General features: G+C 46.0%; 3 protein-coding genes across 10 annotated transcripts in view; 2 read left to right on the forward strand and 1 right to left on the reverse strand.

Moving 5' to 3' along the window:
• Positions 1–5,591, forward strand: LOC136115300 (stAR-related lipid transfer protein 6-like). Of its 5 annotated transcripts, none has more exons than XM_065861320.2 (7): positions 1–47; positions 581–674; positions 825–874; positions 2,614–2,740; positions 3,388–3,505; positions 4,540–4,633; positions 4,933–5,591. In XM_065861320.2, the coding sequence occupies exons 2-7, from the start codon at positions 585–587 to the stop codon at positions 5,084–5,086; spliced, it is 633 nt and encodes a 210-aa protein (XP_065717392.1). In that variant the 5' UTR covers positions 1–47; positions 581–584; the 3' UTR covers positions 5,087–5,591. The 5 variants fall into 5 exon arrangements, with proteins under 5 accessions (XP_065717392.1, XP_071657871.1, XP_071657869.1 ...); XM_065861322.2 differs by lacking the exon at positions 1–47 and adding an exon at positions 76–206; XM_071801770.1 differs by lacking the exon at positions 3,388–3,505.
• LOC136115299 (DNA polymerase iota-like) lies at positions 5,455–13,352 on the reverse strand. Of its 4 annotated transcripts, none has more exons than XM_071801765.1 (10): positions 13,230–13,352; positions 11,083–11,205; positions 10,776–10,940; positions 10,315–10,542; positions 9,604–9,840; positions 8,891–9,069; positions 8,551–8,642; positions 8,104–8,237; positions 7,149–7,351; positions 5,455–6,706 (listed from the first exon to the last, which is right to left on the reverse strand). In XM_071801765.1, exons 2-10 carry the CDS (start codon positions 11,117–11,119, stop codon positions 6,182–6,184), a joined length of 1,800 nt encoding a protein of 599 aa, XP_071657866.1. In that variant the 5' UTR covers positions 11,120–11,205; positions 13,230–13,352; the 3' UTR covers positions 5,455–6,181. The 4 variants fall into 4 exon arrangements, with proteins under 4 accessions (XP_071657866.1, XP_071657865.1, XP_071657864.1 ...); XM_071801764.1 differs by lacking the exon at positions 13,230–13,352 and adding an exon at positions 11,978–12,645; XM_071801763.1 differs by lacking the exon at positions 13,230–13,352 and adding an exon at positions 11,963–12,645.
• The window catches only part of LOC136115005 (methyl-CpG-binding domain protein 2), an 18,803-nt gene continuing 5,800 nt past the window's right edge, over positions 12,801–25,803 (forward strand). Inside the window, exons 1-3 of the mRNA XM_065860795.2 lie at positions 12,801–13,154; positions 20,639–20,798; positions 23,985–24,122. Coding sequence (XP_065716867.1) covers positions 13,042–13,154; positions 20,639–20,798; positions 23,985–24,122 — 411 coding nt within the window. The 5' untranslated portion in view covers positions 12,801–13,041. The remainder of the gene's footprint in view (positions 13,155–20,638; positions 20,799–23,984; positions 24,123–25,803) is intronic.

Genomic DNA, 25,803 nt, shown 5'->3' on the forward strand with positions numbered 1-25,803 from the left:
GGTGGGAGGGCGGGTCTGGACCGTCAGCTCCGTGTGGCGCCGCTGAGGTGAGTCCGGGTTGGGGCGGCCGGTTTCTCTTCGCCATCCCCCGGAGACGATGCCTCAGGCGGGGGATCGGAGCGGGGCTGCCGGGTGGGAGTCTCCCCTGTGAGGCTTTGGGCTCCGCGGCGTGTTGAGCGCTCCCTGTCAGCCCAGAGGCGGCGGAGGTGAGCGGCCCTCACACCGAGCGCCTGCCGGAATCCCACTGAGGGGGCTCCGGAAAAGTCTGTGCAACCCGTTCCACGGGACAGCCCCGTAAAGGTTTAGGGCTGAAGCTGATTTTGTGTGAGAGGCCGGTCCTGAATTGTTCAGCGCTGTTGTGAGTGACTTCAGTGACTTCAGAAGTGACTTCAGTCAGTTACGGCAGAATCAGAATCTCGGGTGATAAACTAAGGAGGGGAGGTTTGAATGCAGAGTAATGATGGATTTAATATGAAGTGAACTAAAGCCATGGAAAGGAAATAGGAATGAGCCTCATGTTTTTTTGCTCTTTAAGGAATGTTTTTATCTATACCAGCAAACCGCTTTTAAATCTTTACAGATAAATGGACTATAAGAAAATCGCAGATGAAGTTTCAGAAAAACTGTTATCATACAGTCAAGATACTTCAGGATGGAGGGTGATAAAAGTCTCAGTAAGAAAATATTAGTTAATATTGTTTATGAAGTTATTTGTACTCAAACCATTCTGTTGCAAAAAGTGTTTAAAACTGTTTTCCTTTAACAATTAGTTCACAACTCGTTATCAACTGCTAAGTTTTTATTTTTCCTTTTTCTACTTTGAGAAAAATGTTACGGTTTCTTCCAAGCCTTCAAAAGAGTATGCGGGAAATATGTAAGTATTTACATTTTGTTCCGAATGGTAATGATTAACATAATCTTTTTTGAACAGTGACACCCAAAGTTGAGATGGAGACATTAACGCCCTCATGATTATAGTTTTGTTAGATTTAGAGAGGATTTTGTGCTGTAGTTACACTGGGTCAGTGCAGGGCTGGAATACAAGAGGTGGATTTATACTATATAACACTTACTAATATGGAAGTATAAGGAGATCCGGAGTCACACTTTTGACCTTAAGTCAGTGACTCTTCCTGGTGGAATATTCTGTTGGAGCTGTTATGTTTTACAGCTTTTCACCCCTCCTGCTTTAGGACAAGAGGAAACGGCCTCAAGTTGCACCAGGGGACGTTTAGATTGGATATTGGGAACAATTTCTTCCCCAAAGGGCTGTTGGGCATTGGAACAGGCTGCCCAGGGCAGTGCTGCAGTCACCGTCCCTGGAGGGGTTGAAAAGGCGTTTAGCTGAGGTTCTCAGGGGCACGGTTTAGTGCTAGAATTAAATTATGGTTGGATTTGATAATCCTGAGCGTCTTTTCCAGCTGAAATTATTCTATTCTATGATTCTATGAAGTTTTTGCTTGGGAAATACCCGACACTCGCGTGCAGATGTGTTACAGATGAATTACTCTACAGTATGATAATGGAAAGTAGCTGTGCTATTTCATCAGAATATGTTAAAAGTACTGTTAACTTAATAAGAATTTGCTTATGTTGTATGTGGCCTAATTGTATTTCAGATCGTATTTCAGTACACGTGGATTTGAAGGTGTGAGGGTTGGGTGGCTTAGAATTCAGGAGAACGTGCCTGACGATTTTGGGGGAAGGAAAAAAGATGTTCTGTAGTCTCAGTTGGGCACAAAACCATTTTCATTTGTACCCAGATCTGTATATAGCGAGTCTTCTGCAGTCAGGAGAAGCATCATTGTGCTTCCTGCCATTTGGCTCAGGGAGCCAAAATCTTGCATTCATTTATTTTTGTATAAATCTTTGTCACATTAACAAGTAGTACTGGTCTGTAGTGTGTCTTTTGTGAAGGAATACTACCTGTTTCTAGGAGCAAAAGTGTAGCTCTTCTCATTTTCAGTCGGACATTATTTATTAACCTCATATCGCAAACGCCCATTTAGTTTTTAAATTGCAGGAGTATGAAGAGTTTGCTTTACTTGCTAAAAGAAATCAGTGGGGGATCTGGTAGTGAAAAGCAGAGTTCAGGGAAGCATGAAGGGGATTGTTCAAGCCTGAGTGGGATTTCATTTGGAATTATGTCACCTCAACTCAAGAAAGACATTTCAGATGGTCTTTCTGACTTACATTTGTGCATCACCAGGGGCTGTAAATCTGATGTCACGTTTCTTGAACAGTCGCCTTTGAGCTCACCTCTTGTCACGCAGCGTCCGTCACCTTTGTGTTTAATTCGTGCTCACCGCGGTGATTCACAAGGAACTGCCTGTGAGAACTCTCTGTTGCCATGAGCAGTTCCCAGCATTACAGGAGTTTCCTATTTCCTTCTTCCCCCTGTGAACTTTCCCTTGAACTCCTCAAAAGATTACGAACAACAGTTGGAGAAACGCCAGAATGCGCTAGTTCATAAATAGCGAGAAGATTGGCAATCAGTGCCAAATGGGTTACAACTTTACCTTATTATAGCTTGGCATCTTCAACTTATTCTTGTATAACCTATTTTTCCAATTCATAAATGTGAATTCAATCTCTGTTTTTTACACCATCTAGATACCGCGGAGAAGGGATAATTAAGGAAGTGCCCAGTAAAATCATTCCTTTTATGTATCTCCCTGAATATCGAAGCAAATGGGACAAAGCATTAAAATCTTACAAGCTGTTAGAAAGCATTGACCAGGTAATACGATAATTTGAGACAAAGATTTTATTTTAACGCTTTCTGTGGGAATTAGGGTGGCTAAAAAGACTTCTACTGGGACAAAGAAAGCTCTCAATACTAAATATGTTCTGGATCAGTAAAAACTTGTAAACTTGAGAGGGGTGGCCCTGGGTATGGAGAGAGCTCTCAGAACCTATTACACATGTGTAAATGGCTCAAGTGTATAAAAAAATCCCTAAACCAGAAAACAAATAAAGAATCCTCCCCTTTTTGTCTTCTCTGACCCTCTCTCACTTCCCTCTGCCTGGAGCTGGTCAGATGTTACCATGTTGTGGGACATCCACCCATACCTTTGATTTTTTGAGTTAGATTCCACATCTTTGTCGCAGAATGCAATGTGGAATCCAGCAGGTGTATTTTAATGCAAATAGGCCTTCTGGTTCCACTAAATGAGCACATTTTAAGAAACCATACTCCTGCCTCCGATATAGGCCATGAGGGATGGCAGTGAATCCCTGCCCTGTGTTACGGCTCTCATGTTAACTCATACTAACAAATAATAACCCATTTTTGTCACGTACTATTTAACCTGTAGTGCTGCTTTGCCAGTTAAAGAACATTTTGCTTCTTACGTACTAACTCCAAAACCTTTTCCTTACTCGTAGGACACTGGTCTATACCACAGCGTAACCCACAGTTATGGGATGGGGCTGATTTCATCCCGGGATTTTGTTGACCTGCTGCATGTTAAACCATACCCTGGTGATGTCCTTACCACTAACTGTAAGTTGCATGTATCTACTGCGTGGTTTTGTATTTTTGGCAGCGTTCTGGAAACCCCAAAGCGACCGGCTGTAAATTCTGCAGCCTTTTCACAGGAGCGAGTACCTTGCTCTGTGTGTGCTCCCAACAGTCCCCTCCCGTTTATCCCCAAAACAAAGCTGGGGGGGGTTATTAAATACTGAAACTATCAACACTTACCTTCAAAGGAAATACCGTGTTCTCTCTTTATTCTCCTATTCAACCTTTCTTTGAAAAACTGAAAAAATGTAGTGGTAGTATGAGGAAGCTGGACTTTATTATTTCACTCTATAAATTCAGCATTTTATAGCAGTTTTCTGCATTTACATGGCTTTCCACCCAAATGTGACTGCCCTAATAAGCCATTCCCAGCGTGAACTGCTGATTTGCCCCAGATTTGATTCTCTTTGAGCTTGGCTCTCTAAACTTAGAAGAAATGTAGAATGATGACTATCACAGCTATGTGGCCAATCAGGAAAACATCTCACTGCTACTTTATTTCTGTGCTAATATTTTTCTTCGTGTGGATCTTACGGCAGAAAACAACGTTTTTCATCTTTGAACTTTACTGACCTGGTGGTTTTTTCCAGCCATTATCTTACAATACTTTATGATCCAGAAAGAATGGATAACTAAACAAAATAACCCCTCCCAGCTGCTCCTATGTGCAGCAGTTTCCTCATCTCTGCAATTGCCTGTGCTAATTAATGAGACCTGCTGACACACTGACTGCTTGGGCCACCTCACCACTTAGGTATGCGTAATCACAACTCAGGGATCATATTTTGGCCCGAACACCTATAGAAAGTCGTTACATGTATTGAATTACTCTACAAATATTGAATGTCCTTTAGGTGTTTTCCGTACAGAATGGAATTGCTGAACTTAGCAGGGACCGTATTGCGAGATCTCGTGCTATCCTGTAGTAGGTTGGTTTTAAAGGGGAATTTTGAGTCAGACAATTGACAGATAGAAACATAATTAAGTTGGTTTTGCTCTTTGGTGGCGATTTCCAGCTGTCAGCGTGGAATATTCCGGCTGCCCCCCAACTCCCTCCTGTGTCCGGGGCTACAACAATCCCTGTGGATATGTCTGCTCGCCTTTGCCTGAGTGAGTATTGAAAGCCCGCGACATTAGCACCTTTGGTTAGTTATCTTCTCTAGAAAAAGCTGAACATTTTCTGAACCGCGTGGCTTTTTAATTTATTTAATTTAGACGGTTTTATTCTGGAGTTTTGCGCCGGTTAGTTTTGTGATTCGGCCTCTCTTTTGAAACAACTGATGCTTTTATACATCTGTTTTCTATTAATAATTTCCATAGACATGGACTAGAAACATCTGTACATCTCCCTAAGTTTCAAAGCACAGGCAACAAATATTAACTGCTGGATTTTGCTCCTTTTATCGCAGGAATCCAGAGCACTCCAAACTGGTTGTATTTATTCAGCCAGAACTGGGAGGAATGCTGCCCTGTTCGGTAGTGGAATCAGCGTTACCGACCACGCTCGTAAACCTCATCACCGATACCAGAGCTGGCCTGAAAGCCTTGAAAGATCCGAACTAAATGTAAGTGGGAAATAACAAGCACAAGTCACCTGCATCTTTGACCTGGATTCATTTTTAAAGCAGATGATGACGTTTTATTTTGTGTGTTATGTGGAAATGGCCAAACTGTTAAAACGATTCTTGGGAATGACGTGAAAATTTACGCTGAAGTGCCATCAAAGTACATGCCAGTGCTTTCAATGTAATCAGGTGATGGTTTGTGATATTTGTGCACTTTATATGCAGAGAATATATATATTCACGTGAGAATCTGGTGATATAGCAATGTTAAAATACAGTAGTCAATATTTTGCCATAGCTTTAAACGTACTTTGATAAATTCCTACCTCAATTACGCACTCGACTGAAAGAAGCAAACATCTCACGTACTAGAGGCTTTAAACACGTTTATTAACTACAAGTGTGCAACTCTAATTAGCGACTGTTTCACTGTTTTGGAATTATTGGAAGAAAAACCTGATGAATTTGTATATAGCATCTCATTAAAAGCTGCTCTTTGTACACAGAGTTGTCATTTTCTGAATCTTGAGCACCAAACCTCAACCATTTCTAGAAGGTGACTGATTTCCAGGCCTGAGGTGGTGATGTGATTCATTTGGAAGTCACGTTTTGGTATTTCTGGTACCTCTAGTTATGAGTTAACTGCAGGAAACAGTGAGATTTATGTGAACAGCAAATCCCATTGCTGGTCCAGAACCATTGGTGCAAATTAAAGAACAGTGTGAAAATCGCTTTCATCTTCTCTGCTCAATCCCCCACCAAGTTGTGAGAAACAATTAAACACAAATATAGTATAAATCAGTAAAAATTAAAGCAAAAACTCCTTCTCCCCAGTCAGCGTGTTAAGATATTAATAGAGAATACTACAATATGTTTGCATACTATCGTATTTTTTGGACAACGAAAGATTCAACATATAAATCTCAATTTATAAGAAAGAAAATGAAGACTGACTAATTACGACTTAAACAGCAGGTTTTATGTCAAAAGTTGGCAAGGTATATTTTGAATATTCACATCTTTACAGTAAAGATTCAGAACTAAAGTGCCTTCGAGTGCTGATTCTTATAGCATCACTATGATGAAAAACGTTTCACCGTGGCTTAAAATATCTTAGCAAACTGTTAGACTGTGATAAACACGGGGCTGCGTTCCTTCTTCCTTTACTTGCTTTGGGTTTTTCAGGGGGTTTATCCACAGTTTTGGACACAGGTCCCTGATTTTTCCATTCAGCGATCAGTTCTTCCTGCACATCTGCAGGTAGCTCGTAAAAAGTCTTTGTGTCAACATGAGGGGGAAATACAATTCCTGCTTGTTGGGAAGTTTTCTCCTCCAACTTCTGTTTATCCAGCGCACTTGTGGGACACTGGGAAGAACAACTGGCCATCGCTTCTGCTTTTTCCGCTATCATTTCTTGGTGAATATCTTCTGGAAGTTCCCTGAAGACTTGCGGGTCAATATCACCAGGAGGCAAATGAAACGGGCAGTGAGGAATTCCTGCTTCTTTGAGCTGGCTTTGCTTTTCCTCCGGAAGTTTCCTACTTTTGGTAGTTCCAGTTCTGTTGTAGTTCTGGTTCCAAGAAGCGTTTCCCTCCTCTTGGGAGACATCTTCCACTTCCTGTAGCAAAAAATATATGTGGAAGCACACGTATGTTCTGTGTAATCTACCAGTTACCAAGCACTGTTTTACTAACATCAAGTTATTCAAACTATTCCTTATTTTTAGTTCCTTATCGCTGGTAGTGGTTTTACATCTTATTTTCAAACATAGACACATAGGAATCCCTTTCTTACTTTAAAGTAGCCAATACCTTGAAGTTACGTTTTATCGCTTTAAAGCTCTACAATAACACAATATGACGTTATTCCTGAGTAGCTGAGAAACAAAGTCTATCAATCCACAAAAGAGTGACAAGTGACACCTGCTCAGAAGACTCCAAATAAATCATTTTTACCAGGTGAAAAAGACCCTTATGATCCTAAAAATTCCAAAGCACTTAAGGTTTTAAACAGAAGACAGAAATATCCTAGAACTTTCTCATCAGTATCTTTCAGCTCACCCGGGGACGTTTAGCGGAGCCTGCTGGTGGTGACATCTGCTTGAGATAGAAACCGATTGATCCTTTCTTGCCGCGAGGAAGAGCTTTGAGGTTGGAGAAGCAGATGCTCAGAAGGGTGAGATGGAACGGCAGATGTACATCTATCATCTTGCGAAAGAGTTTCAGTAGTATATCAACCAACGGGGACAGAATGTCGCTGCTTTCTACAAGAAAAAGGGTTGAAATAAAGCAATAGTAGGTACTTTGGTCAGCAAAGAACTATGGGATGCAAGCCAAGCTGAAAACATTTGAAAAATGATCTAATTCTACCAAGAGCTTTTCCAGAGCCGTGCAGGTCTATAACATTACCCGACATCGGCAATAACACGGTTGATGGGAGTTGGCGTGACAGGAATTGTTACGTTTCCTCCAGTCCGGTAGCAATTTTGAAGTGAGAAGCCACACTGATTTTCAGTAGCTTCCCGAGGACTGCGAGGAGTAATTCAAGGACTGAAAGCAGCGAACAGCGATTCAGATTTATTGCAGGTTTCTTTCCGATTTATTTCCTCGCTCCAACGTGAATCAAGTGTCAAATGAATTGCAAGTGCTGGTTGGAAAGCTGAAGCCTGGGAAGGATGAGCCTTTATGTTGCTCATTTTCAGACACACATCATAAAGATGTTACATAATAAAACTGAGAACATAAGTCACATCCCTATGAGAGAAAAGGAGATGATTAAGCTGGGCAGCAGCCCCCAGTCTCCTTTTCCCATCCCACCAAGTAATTTACTGCCAGGAATCCAGCCAGGCTGGTTTCAAGCATGGTAGTAGCGTCCAAGTTATTCCTACAGTGACGTTTTATACTTTTTAGTGTATAAATCCATTACAAGGCATGAAAAAGTTTCCAAATATTAAGTGTATCATGCCATTAAATAACAGAATTTTACGGAGAGCTGATACTAAAATTCTAAGTTGACCTTTTCCAAATTGCTGGATGAGATGAGGTGGAATGGGACACTGGCGACTTTCCCGATTAAACCATTTATCCGTTGAGGAGAACTGGCGAATGGTCAATCTCACGGTGTGCGGTTGTCTTCCGTCTTTGCGGATTCTACGGAGCATTAACGTGCGCAAAAAATAAGTATTAATATAAGTATTTTTCAGGGGGTCTATGGAACCTGTCACAGCATTTAAGTTACCAAGTCAAATTAAGCATTATTTTACAATTACAAATTAAATTACTCTTGCAACTTCTGGCTTTACTCCACTGCTTATACAGAGAACTTTGGGGCCTACCCAGCTCCCTTAATTACCCAGAAATTAGAAGCTCGATACAATGTGAACACTGAAGGTGAAAATGAAGTGGGTGAGTTTGCATCTTTCAATATTTAATACATGAAAAGCAAAATATCCAAAGGAGTCACCTGTCTAATAGATTATGAAGCAGCTCTTCAATTTTCTCTTTCACTTCCACTTCTGTTGAACATTTTTTAAAGGAATCTTCATCACTAAAGGACTGAAAAAACCCATCTATTAGTCCTTTCAATTCGATAATAACTTCAAAATGCTAAAGAGGAGCAAAAGTATCACAACGAAGTGTGCGGAATTAACGCCAAGTAGCTTTGACACTCAAGAATTTCAAGAGGATTGAGTTGTACCAGAGAACGCATACAAAAAGGCGTCATTTTAGTGAGTCCTGCAAAGCTGTGTAAAACTAAAAGCAATTTGTTTCGGTTTTAAAGCTTTTCAGCCCAATAGTTGTACCTGTGGAGGGCCCCATGGGGTCACGGGCGATTCGTCCTCTCCGTAGCTGAGTTTTTGGATGCGCTGAGCGACAGCAGCGCCCAATTCCGCCTCCAGCGCCGCCGATGGAAACGCCTGCAGATCACACACGTTTTTAATCCCCAGCGCCTCCAGACGTTTGGCTGTTTTGGAACCAATGCCTACAGCAAACGGGCATTAAAACACACACAGAAATATGAATATATATATATAAGTGCCTACCTATGTGGTACCGACAATTATTTCACTATCGCAATAGAGGCTTTGCAGCAACTTTTTTGGTGACGTCCCCTTCGAATTTTGGAGGCTGCCCATAGAAAAGCCGCGTTGGGAGCCAGCAAAGGGCGGCCTGTGTCTGGAGCCAACATCAGCGCAGAATAATCAGGAAAAGTGATACCTCGGAATACTCTACCTGGCTCAAATAGGCTGGTTTAATAACTATCAGTACGTTTGCATTCAAAAAGGTTTGTATTTAAGACCTAATATCAACCACGATGGTTGGGCTTCGCCAAACTGAGATGTTTGTATTTTCGAAGGCGTCTTGTGCCGCGACGCATTTGTGGCACCACGGCCAATTCAGAAAACCGAAGTCTTTTCACTCCTTCCGCTAAGCAAAACTCAGATAGCTTACGATAGCCATAATTTTGGCCGTATTTGTTTGATTGAGTTGTCAATATGCCCTCGGCACCACTCACCAGGCACTTTTTGGATGCGGTCGAGGCTGCGAATGAGATCCGGGCGGCTCTCGGGCAGAAGAACCGTTTGTTGATTCGGTTTGAAGGTCCCGGACGCTAATTTCGCCAGCAATTTGTTGGCGGCCACTCCTGCACAGCCCGTGAGGCCCAACCTCGTGTATACGGCTTCTCTCAACTCCTCTGCGATCTGAGACCCGAGGATTAGTCTTACATGCCTTGTATCGTCCAAATTAATAGCTGCAAAGAAAATTCAAAATCCCTTAATTAGCTCATTCTCTAGATTTCGCTAATTTTTACAGCGTGTTAAAGCAGTACAAGAAAGTACGGGCTCGGGGGTCGAGTGGCTTCTGCAGCCAAGTTTAACCTCACTCCGACCTCCCAAAGACCCCGCTGGCCAAATCCAGAGAATACAATATATTAAGAATATTAATTAAAAAAAGCATTAAGTATCACAGCTTCTTGTACCAATGTAACCAAAGCAGAGATTTATAAATCTTTAAATGAAGGTGCCGCCTTGCAGCTCAGCCTTTATGACTCTGAATAGGCTAAGGACTATTTTTTGTACCATCTCATTGAAATGCTGCTTTATATTTGGGATACATGTTCTCTCAAGAAAAGAAACCCAGCACGGAGCAGTCCAGGTTTCCAACAATTCATCTCTGCCTACAGATACTTCCCAAATATTTAGCGTTGTTTCGACGTTTAACTCACCTTGGTTGTTGTACACGTGGCCGGACACAGAGACTCTGGAACATGCGCTTTGCTGGAGCTGCTTTACTCTTTTCTCGACCATCTCTGTGACATCCACAAAATTTTCATCGAGCCCAAGCCGCTCCACCAACGGACAAAATTCCCCCAGCAGCTCTAGGAGGAAAAGATGACCCAGGATAATCCGTATACAACTCATAATATCAGGTTTTTGCGTCACTCCACAGCTCCCTGCACAAAGAGAATCCGCATTCTCTTACAGTTAAAATAAGACACTTAGGTGAAGGAGAATATTTCATTATCCCACCGCTCCATCTGTCACCTGCTCTTCTCCCCAAATCTCTTCTTTCCTTCCCCATTTCTTTTTAAAATGTACTTTCTCCTAAGGAAATCTGTTTTCCTTCACTTTGAAGTTATTACACCAGAAAGTGTTTGTCCTTATTGCAAACGTGTTCATTCGGTACCTGTAACCTTGTACGACATCTCCCTGTATGGAGTGAGATCTTCTCCGTTAACCAGCACCAGCTGAGGACACTTCTCTTTAGCAACCTTCACAAACATCAGTTTTTGGACTCCGAGTTTTCTAGCTTCGTAATTCGAGGTAACCACGAGGTTTTTCTGCTGCACGCCTGAAATTCAAGGCAAAATGTTCTTTAAAGTTTAGGTTCCTTGATACATTCACGCCGCTGCAAAGACTTTCTTCATGCCCTTTGTTTTTTCTTTCTGCCTAAATACACATAATCCCCCAATTAACAGCACAGTGACTCGTACCTAGAGGCTTGTCTCTTAATTCGGGATTCCGGAGCATTTCTACTTGTGCGTAAAAACAATCCAGGTCCACGTGCACGATCACCCTGTGCGCTGCGCTTCTCGCCAACGCCGACTTGCTGTGACCTGCAGCAGGGAAAGCAAAGGCACAGATCCAAAATCACCAGCCGCCTCTTTAGAGATTAATCCCTACTAATATTACAAGAAGAATATAAAATTTACAAGTTTTATACTCATTCTAGCGCTGCATTAATTCCAAGATTACTTAAGAGCATAATTAATCTAAAGCAACTCAGTTTACGGTGCAACACTGAAACTTTTTAACCCATTGCTGTAAAATAATCTGGTTTTAACTCCACTAATATAGCTCTATCAGGTATCTGCTTTTCCCAGGGATGCCCAATGCACGTTGCAAATCACCAGCCAACAAACAGCAAACTCCACCATGAAAACAAGCCTGGTAAGTTAAAAAGAAAAAAATTTAAAAATAGCTTTTATTTCTGTGAAATAAAAATAACCCGGATTAGTTGATACAGTGCAAATGGAACCGCAGTGTCTTTCTGCCTGCTGTTCTGGGGGCGCTGGTGTTTTTAATGCCTACTGAGGTCTCCTGTTGTAGGTGGAGAAGCCAAGTGGCTGCCAGCAGCACCACGGAAATGGTTAAAACCAGGTTATGGCTGCCGAGGAGCGGAGCGGCTCTGCCCTCCCCACGCAGCGGGCAGGGACTCAGCTCGGGCTCCGCAGCTCCCCCTGCCCGGGGATGAACGCGGAGCGAACGCCGCTCGGTCCCCCCCGAGCCGCCGGGGTCACTGCGGGACGCGCCTCCGCTTCCCGGGAGCCGCCGGCGCCATCGCTCCCCGCCCCGCCCGGGGCCCGCGCTCACACGGGGAGGCCCCGCCGGCCGGCTGCGGGCGCAGCCAGTCCTCCTCCTCCTCCTCCTCCTCCTCCTCGTCCTGCTCCGTGGGCGGCGGGAAGGGCTCCATGCCGCCCCGGGGCTGACTCAGCGCCGCTCCCCTCCGCCGCCGGCGGGACCGGCCGCGCTCCCACCGCTCCCTTCGCGCTGCGCCCGCCCCGCCGAGGGGGCGGCCGGACGGTCGCGCCGCGCAGGTCCTAGCGCCGCCGCCGGGGAGAGGGGGGGGCGGTAGGACCGGGGACTCCGACAGCGGCCTGAGGGACCCCGGCCGGCTCTGAGGAGGGCGCGGGGACCCAGCGCCTCGGTCGTGCGCTTGGCGGTGGGACCGCTGAGAAGCGGTGGCTCCGTTACCGGAGAGAGTCCGACCGGGAGTTGGTATCGCTGCTACAGAGAGAACCCGGGGGTCCCGGCAGCGAGCGGGACCCCTGCGGGCTGTCAGCCCGGTGTTGCTTGTAGAGGACACGAATAAACTGAACGTGGGGGATCGGGGAAGCGCTTTGTTCACCGCCACTTCGGAGGGGCAAACGGGTGAATTCGGGTTTATGGCACAGCGCGTTTGTCGGTGCCCCTGTGCCGACGGGCTCCAACGTCCACCCGTGACGCCGGGGTCCAAGTGGGACGTGCCGGCCGGTTCCCCCCAGCCCCACCACCTGCCGCCGCGCTCCCGCAGCCGAGCCCTCAGGCGGTCGAAGCCGCCGCCGGGGGCAGCCCCTGCCCGCGCCCCTGCCCGCCCCGCCTCCGGCGCTCCCTCGGCTCGGCCGCTGCGGCCGCTCTAGGCCGCGCCGCGCCCCGCTGGCAGCGCCGCTGACACCGATTCCGGGGCCCGGCCGCGGAAGCGGGCGCCAGGCGAAGGCTCCGCCGGCTGCGCGCGCAGCCCGCGCTCCTGGCGCCGAGCAGCGCGCAGCGGCCGCCATCGCCAGGGGGTCCCGGCCCCGGCCGCGTCCCCGAACAATAACGTTCTTGTTGCGAACGCCGGGGGCCGGCCGAGCCCCTTCCCCTCTCGTCCCTCGTCCCCCCGCGCCGCCGCCTCGGGCCCCGCGCCCCGGTGCATGGAGAAGCAGGGCAGGATGGACTGCCCAGCGCTGCCCCCGGGCTGGAAGAAGGAAGAGGTGATCCGCAAGTCGGGCCTCAGCGCCGGCAAGAGCGATGTCTACTACTTCAGGTACGTGCCGCCCGGGCCGTGACAGCCCCGCTCCCCCGGCGGGACGGGGTCGGTTCTCCCCCAAGACCCCAACACCTGCTCCCCGAGGGTCCCGCTCGCCTCCTGCCGCCCGCCCGGCAGGGCCCGCTCCCCTCCCGGCTGTCAGCGGGCCGGTCCCCTCCTGCCGCCCGCCTGGCAGGGAGGCGCCGCTACCCTCCCTCCCTCCCTCCCTCCCCTCCCCTCCCGCCGCCGCTCGGCTGCCAGGCGGCGGCTCAGGGGCTCCGCTTCCCCCCCCTCCCGCCATGGCCCGGCTGTCAGGGGGGTGAGGCCGGTCCCTCCCGCCCTGCCCCGGCTGTCAGGGGGGTGAGGCCGGTCCCTCCCGTCCTGTCCCGGCTGTCATGGGGGTGAGGCCGGTCCCTCCCGTCCTGCCCCGGCTGTCATGGGGGTGAGGCCGGTCCCTCCCGTCCTGCCCCGGCTGTCAGGGGAGTGAGGCCGATCCCTTCCCCGGCTGTCAGGGGGGTGAGGCCGATCCCTTCCCCGGCTGTCAGGGGGGTGAGGCCGATCCCTTCCCCGGCTGTCAGGGGGGTGAGGCCGATCCCTTCCCCGGCTGTCAGGGGGGTGAGGCCGATCCCTTCCCCGGCTGTCAGGGGGGTGAGGCCGGTCCCTTCCCCGGCTGTCAGGGGGGTGAGGCCGGTCCCTTCCCCGGCTGTCAGGGGGGTGAGGCCGGTCCCTGCCCCGGCTGTCAGGGGGGTGAGGCCGGTCCCTTCCCCGGCTGTTAGGAGGGTGAGGCCGGTCCCTTCCCCGGCTGTCAGTCCGGTCCCTCTGCCCGCGGCCGTTGTGGGGGAGCGGCCTCACGCTTTTCCTTTGGGACAGTGGGTGCTGCAGGCTGGCCCATGACACCCCTCCCAAGCCTGGCTTTTTCAGGATCAGCCTAAACACAACACCCCGCTGCATTCAGACTAAGTCAGTGTACCCCGAATGTCCTCCCAAAATCATTAGGTCAGGACACACCACACCACGCTGAATTAATTAGGGAGCTTACCATTGGTAATAACGGTTGAAATTTTAGCGAAGCTAAAAGCACGTGAAAACTGGAGAGGTCTCTGCTGCTAAACGTTATTCTCGTTATTACTGCACAGCTTATAGTAAAACCAAGAGAAGCAACAGCAACCTGATTTTGCTTCGCCCTCCCGCTTGCTTTCAGAAACCGAAATGTAGTTCTTTTCTGGAGACAGAAACCACCTGCATTCTGCAGTCTTGCTTCTGTAAGTCCAGCCTGCTGCCAGGCCTAACCTCTTCCCCACAGCTCCTCTATTTATAGCTCTGTGCGCATCTGGTGAACCACACCTGAAACCTCTCGCTAACCCCGCTGTTGCTGAGCAGGCCTCGCAGGCTCCTCTCCTTGCAATGAATGGGCTCGGGCTTTCCGCTGGAGAAGTCGCGCTCGCTCCCTCTCAGATACCAGCTCGTGGAAAACTCGGTATCTGGCAGCGCCAAATCTGGCGTCATTTGACCCATCACGTGTTGCTGCTCAAGGAAATTTTCTCTGTCTTGGAATATATTCCATGGGCAAGGCCTAAGTCACTTCAGCTGTTTACTCCATGTTTGAACCATCAGAATATAGGGGGGGGTCAGCGTTTTATGTATCAGATTCTTAATTAAACAGTGAAAACACGCGACAAATGCAGTGAGTTCTAATATTTCCAGGTTTTAGTTTTCGCTTTGCGAAGAATGATGTGTAACCTCATTAAGTTCATTAAGGCGCCCTAGTTAGCTGACTTAAAAACCTGAGGTTCATGTTTTTATGGTTTCTTAAGGCTAGGAAAAAACCCAAAAGGGATTGGACAGAGCTTCATTTACTCTGATGGTCTAAATAATAATAGTAATTAAGAACAGCTCTTGCAAGATGAATACATGTTGCAATCTACCTTATTTGCATTTTGAAACTGGCTTGTTTCGGGGCTGCTTTGTGGCATTTTAGCAAGTCAGGCCTTAGGAAGGTGTGAACCGGTTGCTCGGGTAAAACGAAACGCTTGCAGTAGTTTCTGTACAATGGGGTTTTTTTGCCTCTCTTCACATCTTTAAAGCCTTCTGACCTCCGTGATGATCATTAAAAAGCTTTGAAAAGAGGGGTGCGGTGGAAATAATTCACTAATACTATATGGATCAACCCCCCGATTTGAGGTTCGCCCCTTCTGCGTAATGATTGGCGCCTTCATCGTTTTTTTGCCGCTGCCTAAAAACCCCCTTAAAAACCTCTCCAACTCAATTTTTGTTGAAGATGCGGGACTGTAATCTGCTCATCGCAGCCTCTAGAAGTCTTTGGAATGTGGGCGAGCGGCAGGAATAGACGCCGCGCATTTTCGGCCGCCTTCCAGCACGGTTTGCAGCGCTGCGCATCTGCCAAACGGCCGCAAAATTGAAACTAAAAACTCACCAGGCAACTCGTAGCTCCGACTTGGTTGTTTTCCCTACGGATTACAGGTTTGGAAACATAAGGAGTCGTTTCTATCTAGAGAAATAAGTTGTGTTCACTAACAGGGTTCTGCACAACCGGAGTGAAACTTTATGGCTGCAGGCAGGATTGGTGTAGGGATTCTTCTTCTTATCATTCTGAGGCAGATTTCAGCATTGCTGCATTTAAACCGAATGAAAATCTGGTTTGATCTAAGTAGAGCAGGCCAAATAGATTCCAAAGAGCTACGTCACTCTGGTCGCGAAAGATTAATAAAGGCTACGATGTTAAAATATTTCGTCGGGTTTGGTTTGTGCGCTTTTAATATCCCTAAAAGCAGAGCCAGGGCTTGGCGGGAGCGCTTCGAGAGTCACAGCACACTGGTTTTGGCAACTGCGGGACAATGACAAAAATGCGCGTCGCGTTTTCACTCTGTGCATCTTCCCAATGGAACTCGGGCTTCCAGCTGCTTCGTTCGAATCGGGCAGAAGGAGCAGATTTCCGCATGTGTTGCTCTGAGGCCTGCGGAGGCGGCTGCGTCTGAGAGACGTAGCAGCTTCTAGGAATATACATGATTTTTTAGCCAAGGTAAGGATTCTTTTACTGATCGTCTTGTCCATGCTGCGATGTGGACACTCAGCTCCCACCAAGTGAGCTGGGAGGTGCATTTTGTTGATCCTCTTCTCAGTGCTACCCAGTCCCTTCTAATCGAGTGGCGCTCTGAGATTGCCTTTTCACTTTGTCTACAGGAAGGGTATTACATTTAAGGCGAAACATCACATTTTTCATTCAAATCAAGCTTGTATGAACCACATTCCCCCTTTGTTGGTGTTGGAATCGATGTTAACTGAGAACTACATTTCTCAGGTGCCTCTCCCCTTTGCGTAAGGCCTAATACTGTAGTAAACCGGCATCGTGATACCTTTGCAATGTTCTTTATTCAATGTATTCAGGTAGGGGGTGCTACTGGCAAAAAGACTCAATCACGCTTCCAAAGTCCTGCAACAGTCTGAGTGGAGTGAGAACTTTGAACCTGGTACCTCAGCTCCTCTTTATCGGTAAAATCCCTTCAGTGTATAAACCCCCCCTTAAACCCTGGCGTGAAATGGCTTCTTTTACAACAGCACCAAGTTCATATTCTGGTTTGCTTCATTTGCTCTTCGTGGGAAAAGCAAGAAAGAGCTACGCTGCCTTTTTATTTTTCGCCGGTCGAGATGAAAAAAACCGAGGAGTCGACACTCGAATAGGTGGTTCGGTTTAACTACAAAAGCTTTTCCAGTCTAGATGTACCCACGGGGCAAACAGACGGGTCTTTGAAGTTCGCTTTGTGGTTTGACAGTAAGAGAGATGCCAGAGAATTTCCAGTGACATTAAGATTAGTTTAAGTCTGGGGGGCGGGTTTTAAATCACCTTAACATTTGTCTTTCAAAGCGAGTCCTGACTTCCTCAGTGATGCTCACTTGTGCTTATGTGATACATAACCTTATATTTCTTTGTTTCCATGGGTAATTAAGGCACAGAACAGTCACAGAAGTTTGGGGCAGCAAGGGTTAAACCATGCTAGTAGGCTCAGTTTAACACATCTATTTATCCCTATACTGAATGATAATGATGATTATGATGAAGTCGTAGTGGTAACTCTGACTTCACTGATGACCGAGGGAGCTCCTCAGGTTGTTTAGGAAACACAGGAATAGAATCATAGAATCAACCCATTCCAAATATTTCCCTAAGCGGAAGATGAAATAACCTAGAAATGAGCCCCTTCCCGTTGATTATTGTCAGTCGCAGGTGGTATAAACTATACGGACTATAGCGTAAAGATTTTGGTGCTGTTGGGATGAAGAGCTGAACTCCTTTGGAGGCCTGAACGTGTGTTGTGTTACGCCACTCATGCGCTGACTTCTTCGATACATCTCGGAGCGTCTTAAAGCGTGTGTTTGAGGATTCGCAACCGAATCGTTGAGGAAAGGTATCTTCCAAAAGTTGCAGATACAAAATCTGGGCTGTTTCTTCGACATCGGCTCCCTGGGAGGCTTTAGGCAGCACAAATCCAATAGTAGGTTCCCCTGAAGATCAAACCATTCATTGTATTGTGGGATTTGCGTGGTTTTATTTCCTGTTCCACTCTGGGATCCATTTCCAATCTCCATCATTTCCCGGGCTCCATTCCCAACCCGCGGGGAGGGTGATTGATAGGAACACTTTGCCTCTCTTAGCTCGCCAAATTAAGACGACTTTCACCCCAATCGCCTTTTCTAAAGTAATTAGCAGCTTTCTTCCTCTTCATGGCTCTCTTCATCCTAGGTCAGATAACCGACCGGCTTGGCCACCTCGCGATGGGACTCGTTTGTTGAGCCCGACCCTCCTAAACGAAGGGAATAAATGATAAATGTCTACCAACGAGGTGGTTATTTCAATAAACCACTGGGCTGTAAACCTGCTGTGGGGACGGGGGCAGATAGACCTGGCTCAAGTACGGTAAAATGCAAACGAACTTCCTCGTACGTTAATGAACTTGCTCTGCTGCTTGACAGGAAACATCAGAAAAGGGGTTGCTTTTGAATCAAGTTCCTTGCAAGCTCATTATAGAACATAATCAACCCACATACGTGAATTTGCACAAGCTGGAGGTGAAGGGTCGTGTTCTTCTTTTCATCTCCTCCTGAGTGAGTTGAGCCTTGTTAATATCACCCAAATAATTGTAGATGTTGTTGAATGTCACCTCTTTTGAGATCTACTGCTTATTGTTAATTGGTCCTATCGAAAAATGTGCGGTGTTTCATTTGACAGGGTTAAGTGCTGCTACACATGTCAGCTATGGAAGAACTAAATCCCGCAAGTGCACTAAATATAATGCTAATAAACCTGGTTTTAACACCTTTAGGAGAAAAAGAACGAACGTGTGCTTTCATAGTTTCAACCCAGATGCGTAAGCAGGAGGCTTTTCCGTAGATGTACTGGTTTAAATACGTTCTGTAACATCATTCTTTTCCATTAGTGTGCACTCATTATTTAATAGGTGTTCAAATAAGGCCTTTGATTTGACTTGGACATCGTGGAGCTTTCCGTGCAGGTCAGAGAAGGCTTGGAAGTGGAAACAACTACAGGACCAGTAGCGAAAAAACAAATGGATGTGAAAACGAATATAAATAGGGTGGAAATAACGTTTTGTGTGCCATTGGATTTCATTGGAGGTGGAGAATGAATCCTCCATGTTTGGTAAAGTCATTAAGGTGCGAGGTGAAGACAGGAGGACGTTATGATAGAACAAGGGCTTCTTGCTTGTCATGAGCTACTAATGGAGTTGTAGGGATGATGTTCTTACAGCCCATCTTATTAATTAATATCTGATTTTGTGCCGTGCAGCGAAATCACCTTTAATATCAAACCTACCGATGATCCGTATGGAATATTGGACCGTCCGCTTTGCTTTGCTTTGCGTTACGGAAAAAGCAAGCGAACAAACAAGCCCCCCCGAGAATACGAAATGTGGAAAGAATGGAATTTCCCAATGGTGGCCGCATTTCTTGACAAGGTTTCATCCTGATATCTTTCTTATAGGTGCCTGAATAGTAACAAAACACAGCAGCTCGGGTTATTTCCATGGCGAACTTGCTCGCCCCACAAAATCTTCCTCCATCTCTGACCTTCGGCGCGGAATTTTTCCTCCCGTTCCCAAGCCAAGGGGTTAATCTCCACTATCTGAAATAAACCCGGGCTTGTGTTTAGTTTGGCTCCCGTTCTGCCTTTCTGAGAAGCACCAAAGGGTTTTGCGGTGGGGTGTTCGTCTGTATCTCGGTGGGGTGGGATTTTGCCCTCCCACGCCCATCCTTGAGGAGGTTTAGTTGCAGATTGCGATCTGTTTTAAGTCTCTTTCCCCCACCTTTTACCTCTTGGTAATTACGCCTTTCCATCTTTCTGGATCCGTTGAAATGCCTTTGAAAATTGTTTGGCTTCGTTAGCTGTTTTTCCCAGAATTCAAGACGTGTTCTTCTGTTCTCGCCTCAAGGTGCTTTTGAGTTAAAACCTTTAGAAAAGCGGAGACAAGAAAAACCTTGCGTGGTTTGCTGCACAAAGGAAGTGGCGTGGAAACCACTCTGAAACCCTTTGGCTTTCAGTCGCTGGGAGGATTTTACCGCTTGTTTTAATAGAAATTTGCACGAGATCAAGGGTCTGTTGACTTCCCATGAGGGCTATTCCACCATTTTCCGTTGTCACAAAGCGGGCTTGCAGGCCGAGGTTTACGTAGCAATTCTTGACACTTCATTTTCTGCTGAGCTTGTAAGTCCGGGGGCATCACTGTTGGCCCTTTGGGTGAAACGAGCTCTTGGCAATCAAGCCCTAATTAGCAGTGACTTGCATAGAGACTTGTTTGTAAGCCTACAGTGAAAATACGCGCGCATTGAATGTATATGTAGTGCGGACAGCGTGTGCGTTCGGGGCGCTTGGGATGGGGGGAATAGAAAGCTCTAGGAAGGTGGAAATCGCGTATTTCCTGACGTTACTCAAAAGCATCACCTGGGACTTGGGTGTAAGAATAATTCCCTAATTCAAACTGATTTCAATCCCTTCCCTGCAGCTGATTTCCTTTGTACCGGCCGCAGTGGCAGCTCTGGGCCTGTTTCCCGTTCTGCATCGTCTCGCTTGCCGCTTGCTTGCTTGGCGCCCCGTTCCTCGCATCCCCAAGCAGAACCGACAAGGGTTGCTGTTGAGTCTGGCTCAACCTGAGCTTAAACCTCGCCCAGGGTCTTGCCATTGCGACAGAGAGCATCCCACACTTGTATAATATTTCCAGTTCTTCTAGAAGAACAGTTTAGCTAAGCCAGCATCCCGAGGCGTAGCGTATCCCACAGCCTGAAATACTCTATAAACCCAATCCCACGCAAAGGATGGGAGCGGATACGCAGGGATCGGGCGCTACTCGCCACGTGGAATAGAGATAACGGAAGCTTCGTAGGTGGTTAACAAGGTATAAAACCTGTTATAAGACGTCAAGGTTGTATCCTCTTGTACGACGAAACATACTAAAGTGTTTTCTTCTTTTTAGTCCAAGTGGTAAGAAGTTCAGAAGCAAGCCTCAGTTGGCAAGATACCTGGGAAACACTGTTGATCTCAGCAGTTTTGACTTCAGAACGGGAAAGATGATGCCCAGTAAATTGCAGAAGAACAAACAGAAACTAAGGAATGATTCTCTCAATCAAAATAAGGTTTGTTAGTCACTACTGTGTTTAAGGATATCCTAAGAATTCCCTTTCCTGTAGCTCATTTAGCCGTTTCTTTTCTGCGTAAAGCAGCCCGCTGCTAGGATGTACATGTATGTTGAATTTTGAGTAGTGCTAGAGACGTAAATTGATGAACACTCCGCTACTACCAAGAGGTTACGTGTGAATGGAAGGTTGGAGTAATTCAGGACTTGGCTTGGGACTGAGAACCTCAGGGCTGAGCGATGTTCTTAAGCGGGAAAAGCTCACATTGGTGACACCGAGAGATTCCCCCCGTGCGAGGCTTCACATTTCTGTGGTCATCTTCCTGTTCTGAGATGGGATTTTCATGTGCCGGGATGCTTGTTTTCTGAGGCAAACGCATTTCCCTGCCTAAACCTGAGTGTAGCTCTGAAGCTTAACAAGGCCGGGCGCTTTTCTACTTTAGATTGAGTTGTTCTCAATTGATCTGATGATTGTTGTCTGTTTCTTTTCGAAGAACGCTGTATCCTTTTGAAGAAGACGCGCTAGTAGATGAAGAAGCTTACAGGTAGCACGTAGAACCATGACAAATACATTCATCTGACTCTCAGATAATACATTCCCGGATAAGCTTTAGAAACCCCACACAACGGGTCAAAAGGGTTTCTGGAACAACCCACAATGCTTCCTTCAGGGTTTCGAATCTCCAGTAGTTACGAAAACACCAAACAAGTTATCACTGGGTATCGCGCGCTGATGGGTTTGTCGGCTGCTGTTTGTAACGCGGGGACCGCGCGTTTCATGCCCATCCCTTTTTATCCGAATTATGGAATATTTTCTTCCCACAGCCTTTCGTATAATTTGGGAGCAGTCCAAGGAGAGGTTTTGGTTGGGCTTTTTGCATGAGCAAAATGACAAAATGTGATATATAAAAGCTAAATGAGTCTCTGCTTATTGTAGTCCTGTCAGCTTAGATCACTACAACATTGCTCTGTTAAATACAAGATTAGAAAGAAAAAACCCACTTTTTTTTAGGTAATTAACATTTATTCTTTCTAAACGACTCAATCTGTGACTCCTGAGCTTTCAAGAACGTTTGACCTTATTCCTGTGATATGAAAGAGGAGGTTTTACCTTATTCCTGAAGTTGATTTCCACAGCCACCGAGATGATTGTGATTTTCCCCTTGCACAGGCAGGTTTGTGTAGAAACTCGCTCCCATTTTATGGCTTGTTTGGCTTTGTACAAGCCATTTACCGCTAATATTTCCAAATTCTTGGGCTCCCCTTCTGTTTCAAGGAGGAATAGCAAACTATGTTAATTCTGGAGGGATGTGTCTGGACAATGAGGTTTGGATGGCAATTGCCATCGTTCTCATCTCTGAGATTCTCATCAGGAGCAGCCTAGAACTCAAGGCCAAGCCTAACGTACTAATGCCAGCTTAAAAGGGAACCGAGGAGACTATTTGCTAACGACCACTCTTAATTTTGTGATCATGTCCAGCGGCGTAAATAACATGGCAATATTCTTCTAGCCATGTATCTCCAACCTTAGCGTTGTGCATCCTTAGCATTACTGGCAATAAATACATATATTTGATAGGTTTATTTATGGCAGAGCCACGGGGGGAGTTTATTTCAACCCATACTGATCTTACCATTGTTTTCTGTGTAATTATGTTCACATTTCGCTCGCAAATCGAGTTGCTTTACTGATTGGAAATGCAACGAAATGAGGAATACAGTTGGATGTGAACCCAGTAGATAGCGCATTCTGCTTAAAAAATACGCTTATCTATCGTTTCTGTTGAAAATATAGTAGCAAATACTCATTAAACGTGCTGTCTGGTGATAAGGGACTCTTTAGGTTAAAGGATTTGAAAGGCCTGGGGCACCTTGATGCTTCTGGAAATACAGGTGGTGGATTGAAGTTCCTTTGGAAACTGTTGTTGGAGCATCAAATGCTCCCAATGAGTGCAAATGAGTAGGGGACATGGGTATTTCTGCTATCTGAAGGGCTTTGATTTTGTGCTATGAGTCCAGCCCCCAATCTACCTGTGATTCATAGGTTTGTCCACCTATTTGGAGCTTAATCGCCAGCTGAAATGAAATAATCCGTGTCCGACCATATCTATTATATTATTAATATATATTGTTTTATCCAGAAAGCTCCGAGGAGCTTTCTGTTCTTCAGGAAAGTTTGGTTGGAGGGATCTTTATGACTTATTTCTCTTCTTCTTTATTCTTCTACTGGAAGCTCTTTGTCACAAATAAATCCTAGAAGTAGCTTATGATTTGTTGCCAAAGAGAGTTTCTCCGAATATAATTTGCCTGAAGAAACCTCCCTTTTAATTATCCTGAGTTCAATGGGTTTAGTTTTAACTCCTCTTTAAGTCACATTAAGAAACGTGGAACTATTTAAGTCCAAAAGGAACGTGTACCTATTTTTCACGGCCTTAAAACGAAGCCCTTTGCTCTAGAAACGTGGGCTAAACCGGATTTATTACAGATGCCTCTGTCGTATTATTCATTTTGGGCCGTTTTAATTGCTGCTTTAGCACAGAATTCCCCCGGGGGCATGGGCTTCAAAGCTTCAAATGCTCCTTTGAACTCGGTGTCACAAGACGAGGGGAGGCGGATGGGGTTTTGAATGAAGTGACGCGGCGTGCGGCAAGTTCGTCGGCAAAACCACGCGTCTCGCGACTTCGGTGCTGATCGAGCGGGCGTTTCTTGGGTTGCCCAACACTATGGAGTGTAGGGCACGTTGTAGGGTTGTATTTCTTCATCAGATACTCGGTCTAGTATCTCCAAGGGCCGAAGGGTTTGATGTGGGGTGAGATATCCTTGGTAAAGTTGTATCTGATGCCTGGGAATCATCGGTTCCCGAAGCTGCTAAAATCCAAAACGCTCAATACGGTTTTCATTCCAGACTAAATTACTGACTTAAGGATTATTTGATGTAGAAATCGCTTAGTAAATCTGTGACCAAAGCTCTATAGGAAGCCTTTAAGACATGGAGCACTAGAACTGTTGCCTACAAACATCTTTTCATGATGCTTTTGGAGTTTGGTTTTGACACCTGATGGTGAAGCTGTGTCTTTTCCCAAAGAAGAGGGCACATCTATAGAAGAGAGCGAATCCAACGTGAATTTGTGTCATTTTTCTGTAGCGTGTTTTTTTTTTTAATCCCCTTTTTTCCTTTGATTAACAGGGGAAACCAGACTTAAACACAACTTTACCCATCAGACAAACCGCCTCCATTTTCAAGCAACCCGTCACCAAAGTGACCAATCACCCCAGTAACAAAGTGCGATCGGATCCGCAGCGAGTGACGGAGCAGCCGCGCCAGGTAAGAACCGGACATTTCCATTGGGACTACTCATCCGCGTTCCGATTCCATGTGAGAATTCCCATCTTGGAGGTTACTTCTAAAAATCACAATTCATATGGAAACCGTTTTTCTTAATGCAAAAGTTCATTCGTCACGTTCTTGAAATCCGGATACAAGCTGTACAGTCACCATTGGACGTCAAATAAAGTTGTGCAGGAGCAGCCTAGAACTCAAGGCCAAGCCTAACGTACTAATGCCAGCTTAAAAGGGAACCGAGGAGAATATTTGCTAACGACCGCTCTTAATTTTGTGGTCGTGTCCAGCGACATAAATAACATGGCAATATTCTTCTAGCCACATATCTCCAGCCTTAGCGTTGTGCATCCTTAGCATTATTGGCAATAAATACATATATTTGATAGGTTTATTTATGGCAGAGCCACGGGGGGAGTTTATTTCAACTCAGGAAGTAATCAGGAAGTGATCTCTTTCTTTTATATAGAAGAACTTTGTGGGAAATCAATAAAAACTGTATCCTAATCTCTGTTTTTCACTGTAATACCACGACAAATACAAAGCGCGGTAACATCAACTCATTTCACACAAGCTCTCCTGCAGCTGCTTTTCTCGATATCATCGACAGGTGATGAATGATCAGCTGGATAACGTGGCGTATATTCCATTGAGGGATCGCTTTTAAATCTAACTGGTATTTTTGAATTGTAGCGTTATTCCCATCAATTTGAAACACCTTATTCTGCCCTAGAAGTGCAGGGATGGGCAGGAAACGCAGAGCCGTGTTTTGCACACTTAGGCATCGCTACCGTTTCACCCCATTTCCTTTGAAGCCGCGTCCAATATTGTGCTTTCCAACACCTCGAATGTAAGATGTAGCATCAGGAATTTAGACTCTGCATCCTCTAAATTCAGGTGAGAGAGAGAGAGAGAAGAAATACGGAGCCGTTTTGGATCATCTTGTTGCGATGTCTTGTTGCTACTCGGCGGCCTCAGCTGTTGGGCCCGTGTAAGCCCATCGCGTTCACACCTAAAAGATGCATCATTGCACGTTGAATTCGCCTTCTTGGGGTTTTCCTTCTCAACTGCTACACTTTGTGTGTCAGGAACTTCCAGGAGTTCATCCCTTGTCTTCTGAGAATGAGCATCCGGTAAAAAATGGGCAGAACGGGCTGTTTTATTCTGCTTTACTCGCTAGCTGGAGCATCAGTATTGATAGATACCATCTTAGCTTGGTTTTCATGACGTGAGATACAATTTCTGGACAAATGCAGCCTTGCAAATGCATTTGGATTCTCTCCCCTCCAGATAAAGCCGGTGTTTTCCTTCCATAAATAATCCTTGTGCGTATCGCAGCCTTCTCATCTCATCCTCAGCTCTGCAAGCGTTCCTGTAAATATATCCATGTTGGATATCCAAGTGAATGCTGAAACACTGACTGTATTTATTGCCTATTTGTGTATAAACTCCTTCAGTGCCTCTCCTCCCCGTTTCTTCAATCCTTAGCCCAAATCCCTGAAGGAATCGTTGCTTTTGTAGCTCTAGATCTCCATCTCCGCTTCAACCGCTTCTCTCCTGCCTCCCTTTCCACAAGACGGTCGAACCAGAATTCCCTGCAATTTCTCCTTAATTAGAGAGCGAAAGAAACGAGTCCTGGAGTCCTTTGGCAGCCAGGAGGGTTTTC

Source organism: Patagioenas fasciata, chromosome Z (genome assembly GCF_037038585.1).
Source record: "Patagioenas fasciata isolate bPatFas1 chromosome Z, bPatFas1.hap1, whole genome shotgun sequence".
Classification (NCBI taxonomy): Eukaryota; Metazoa; Chordata; class Aves; order Columbiformes; family Columbidae; genus Patagioenas; species Patagioenas fasciata.

Coding starts and splice junctions, on each gene's coding strand:
- LOC136115300 (XM_065861320.2), top strand. CDS start 585: ATGGACTATAAGAAAATCGCAGATGAAGTTTCAGAAAAACTGTTATCA. Junction 875..2,613: donor AAAGAGTATGCGGGAAATAT/GTAAGTATTTAC, acceptor TACACCATCTAG/ATACCGCGGAGAAGGGATAA. Junction 4,634..4,932: donor GTCTGCTCGCCTTTGCCTGA/GTGAGTATTGAA, acceptor CTTTTATCGCAG/GAATCCAGAGCACTCCAAAC.
- LOC136115299 (XM_071801763.1), bottom strand. CDS start 12,062: ATGGAGCCCTTCCCGCCGCCCACGGAGCAGGACGAGGAGGAGGAGGAG. Junction 9,841..10,314: donor CCACGTGTACAACAACCAAG/GTGAGTTAAACG, acceptor TTTTCTTTGCAG/CTATTAATTTGGACGATACA. Junction 6,707..7,148: donor GCTCCGCTAAACGTCCCCGG/GTGAGCTGAAAG, acceptor TTTTTGCTACAG/GAAGTGGAAGATGTCTCCCA.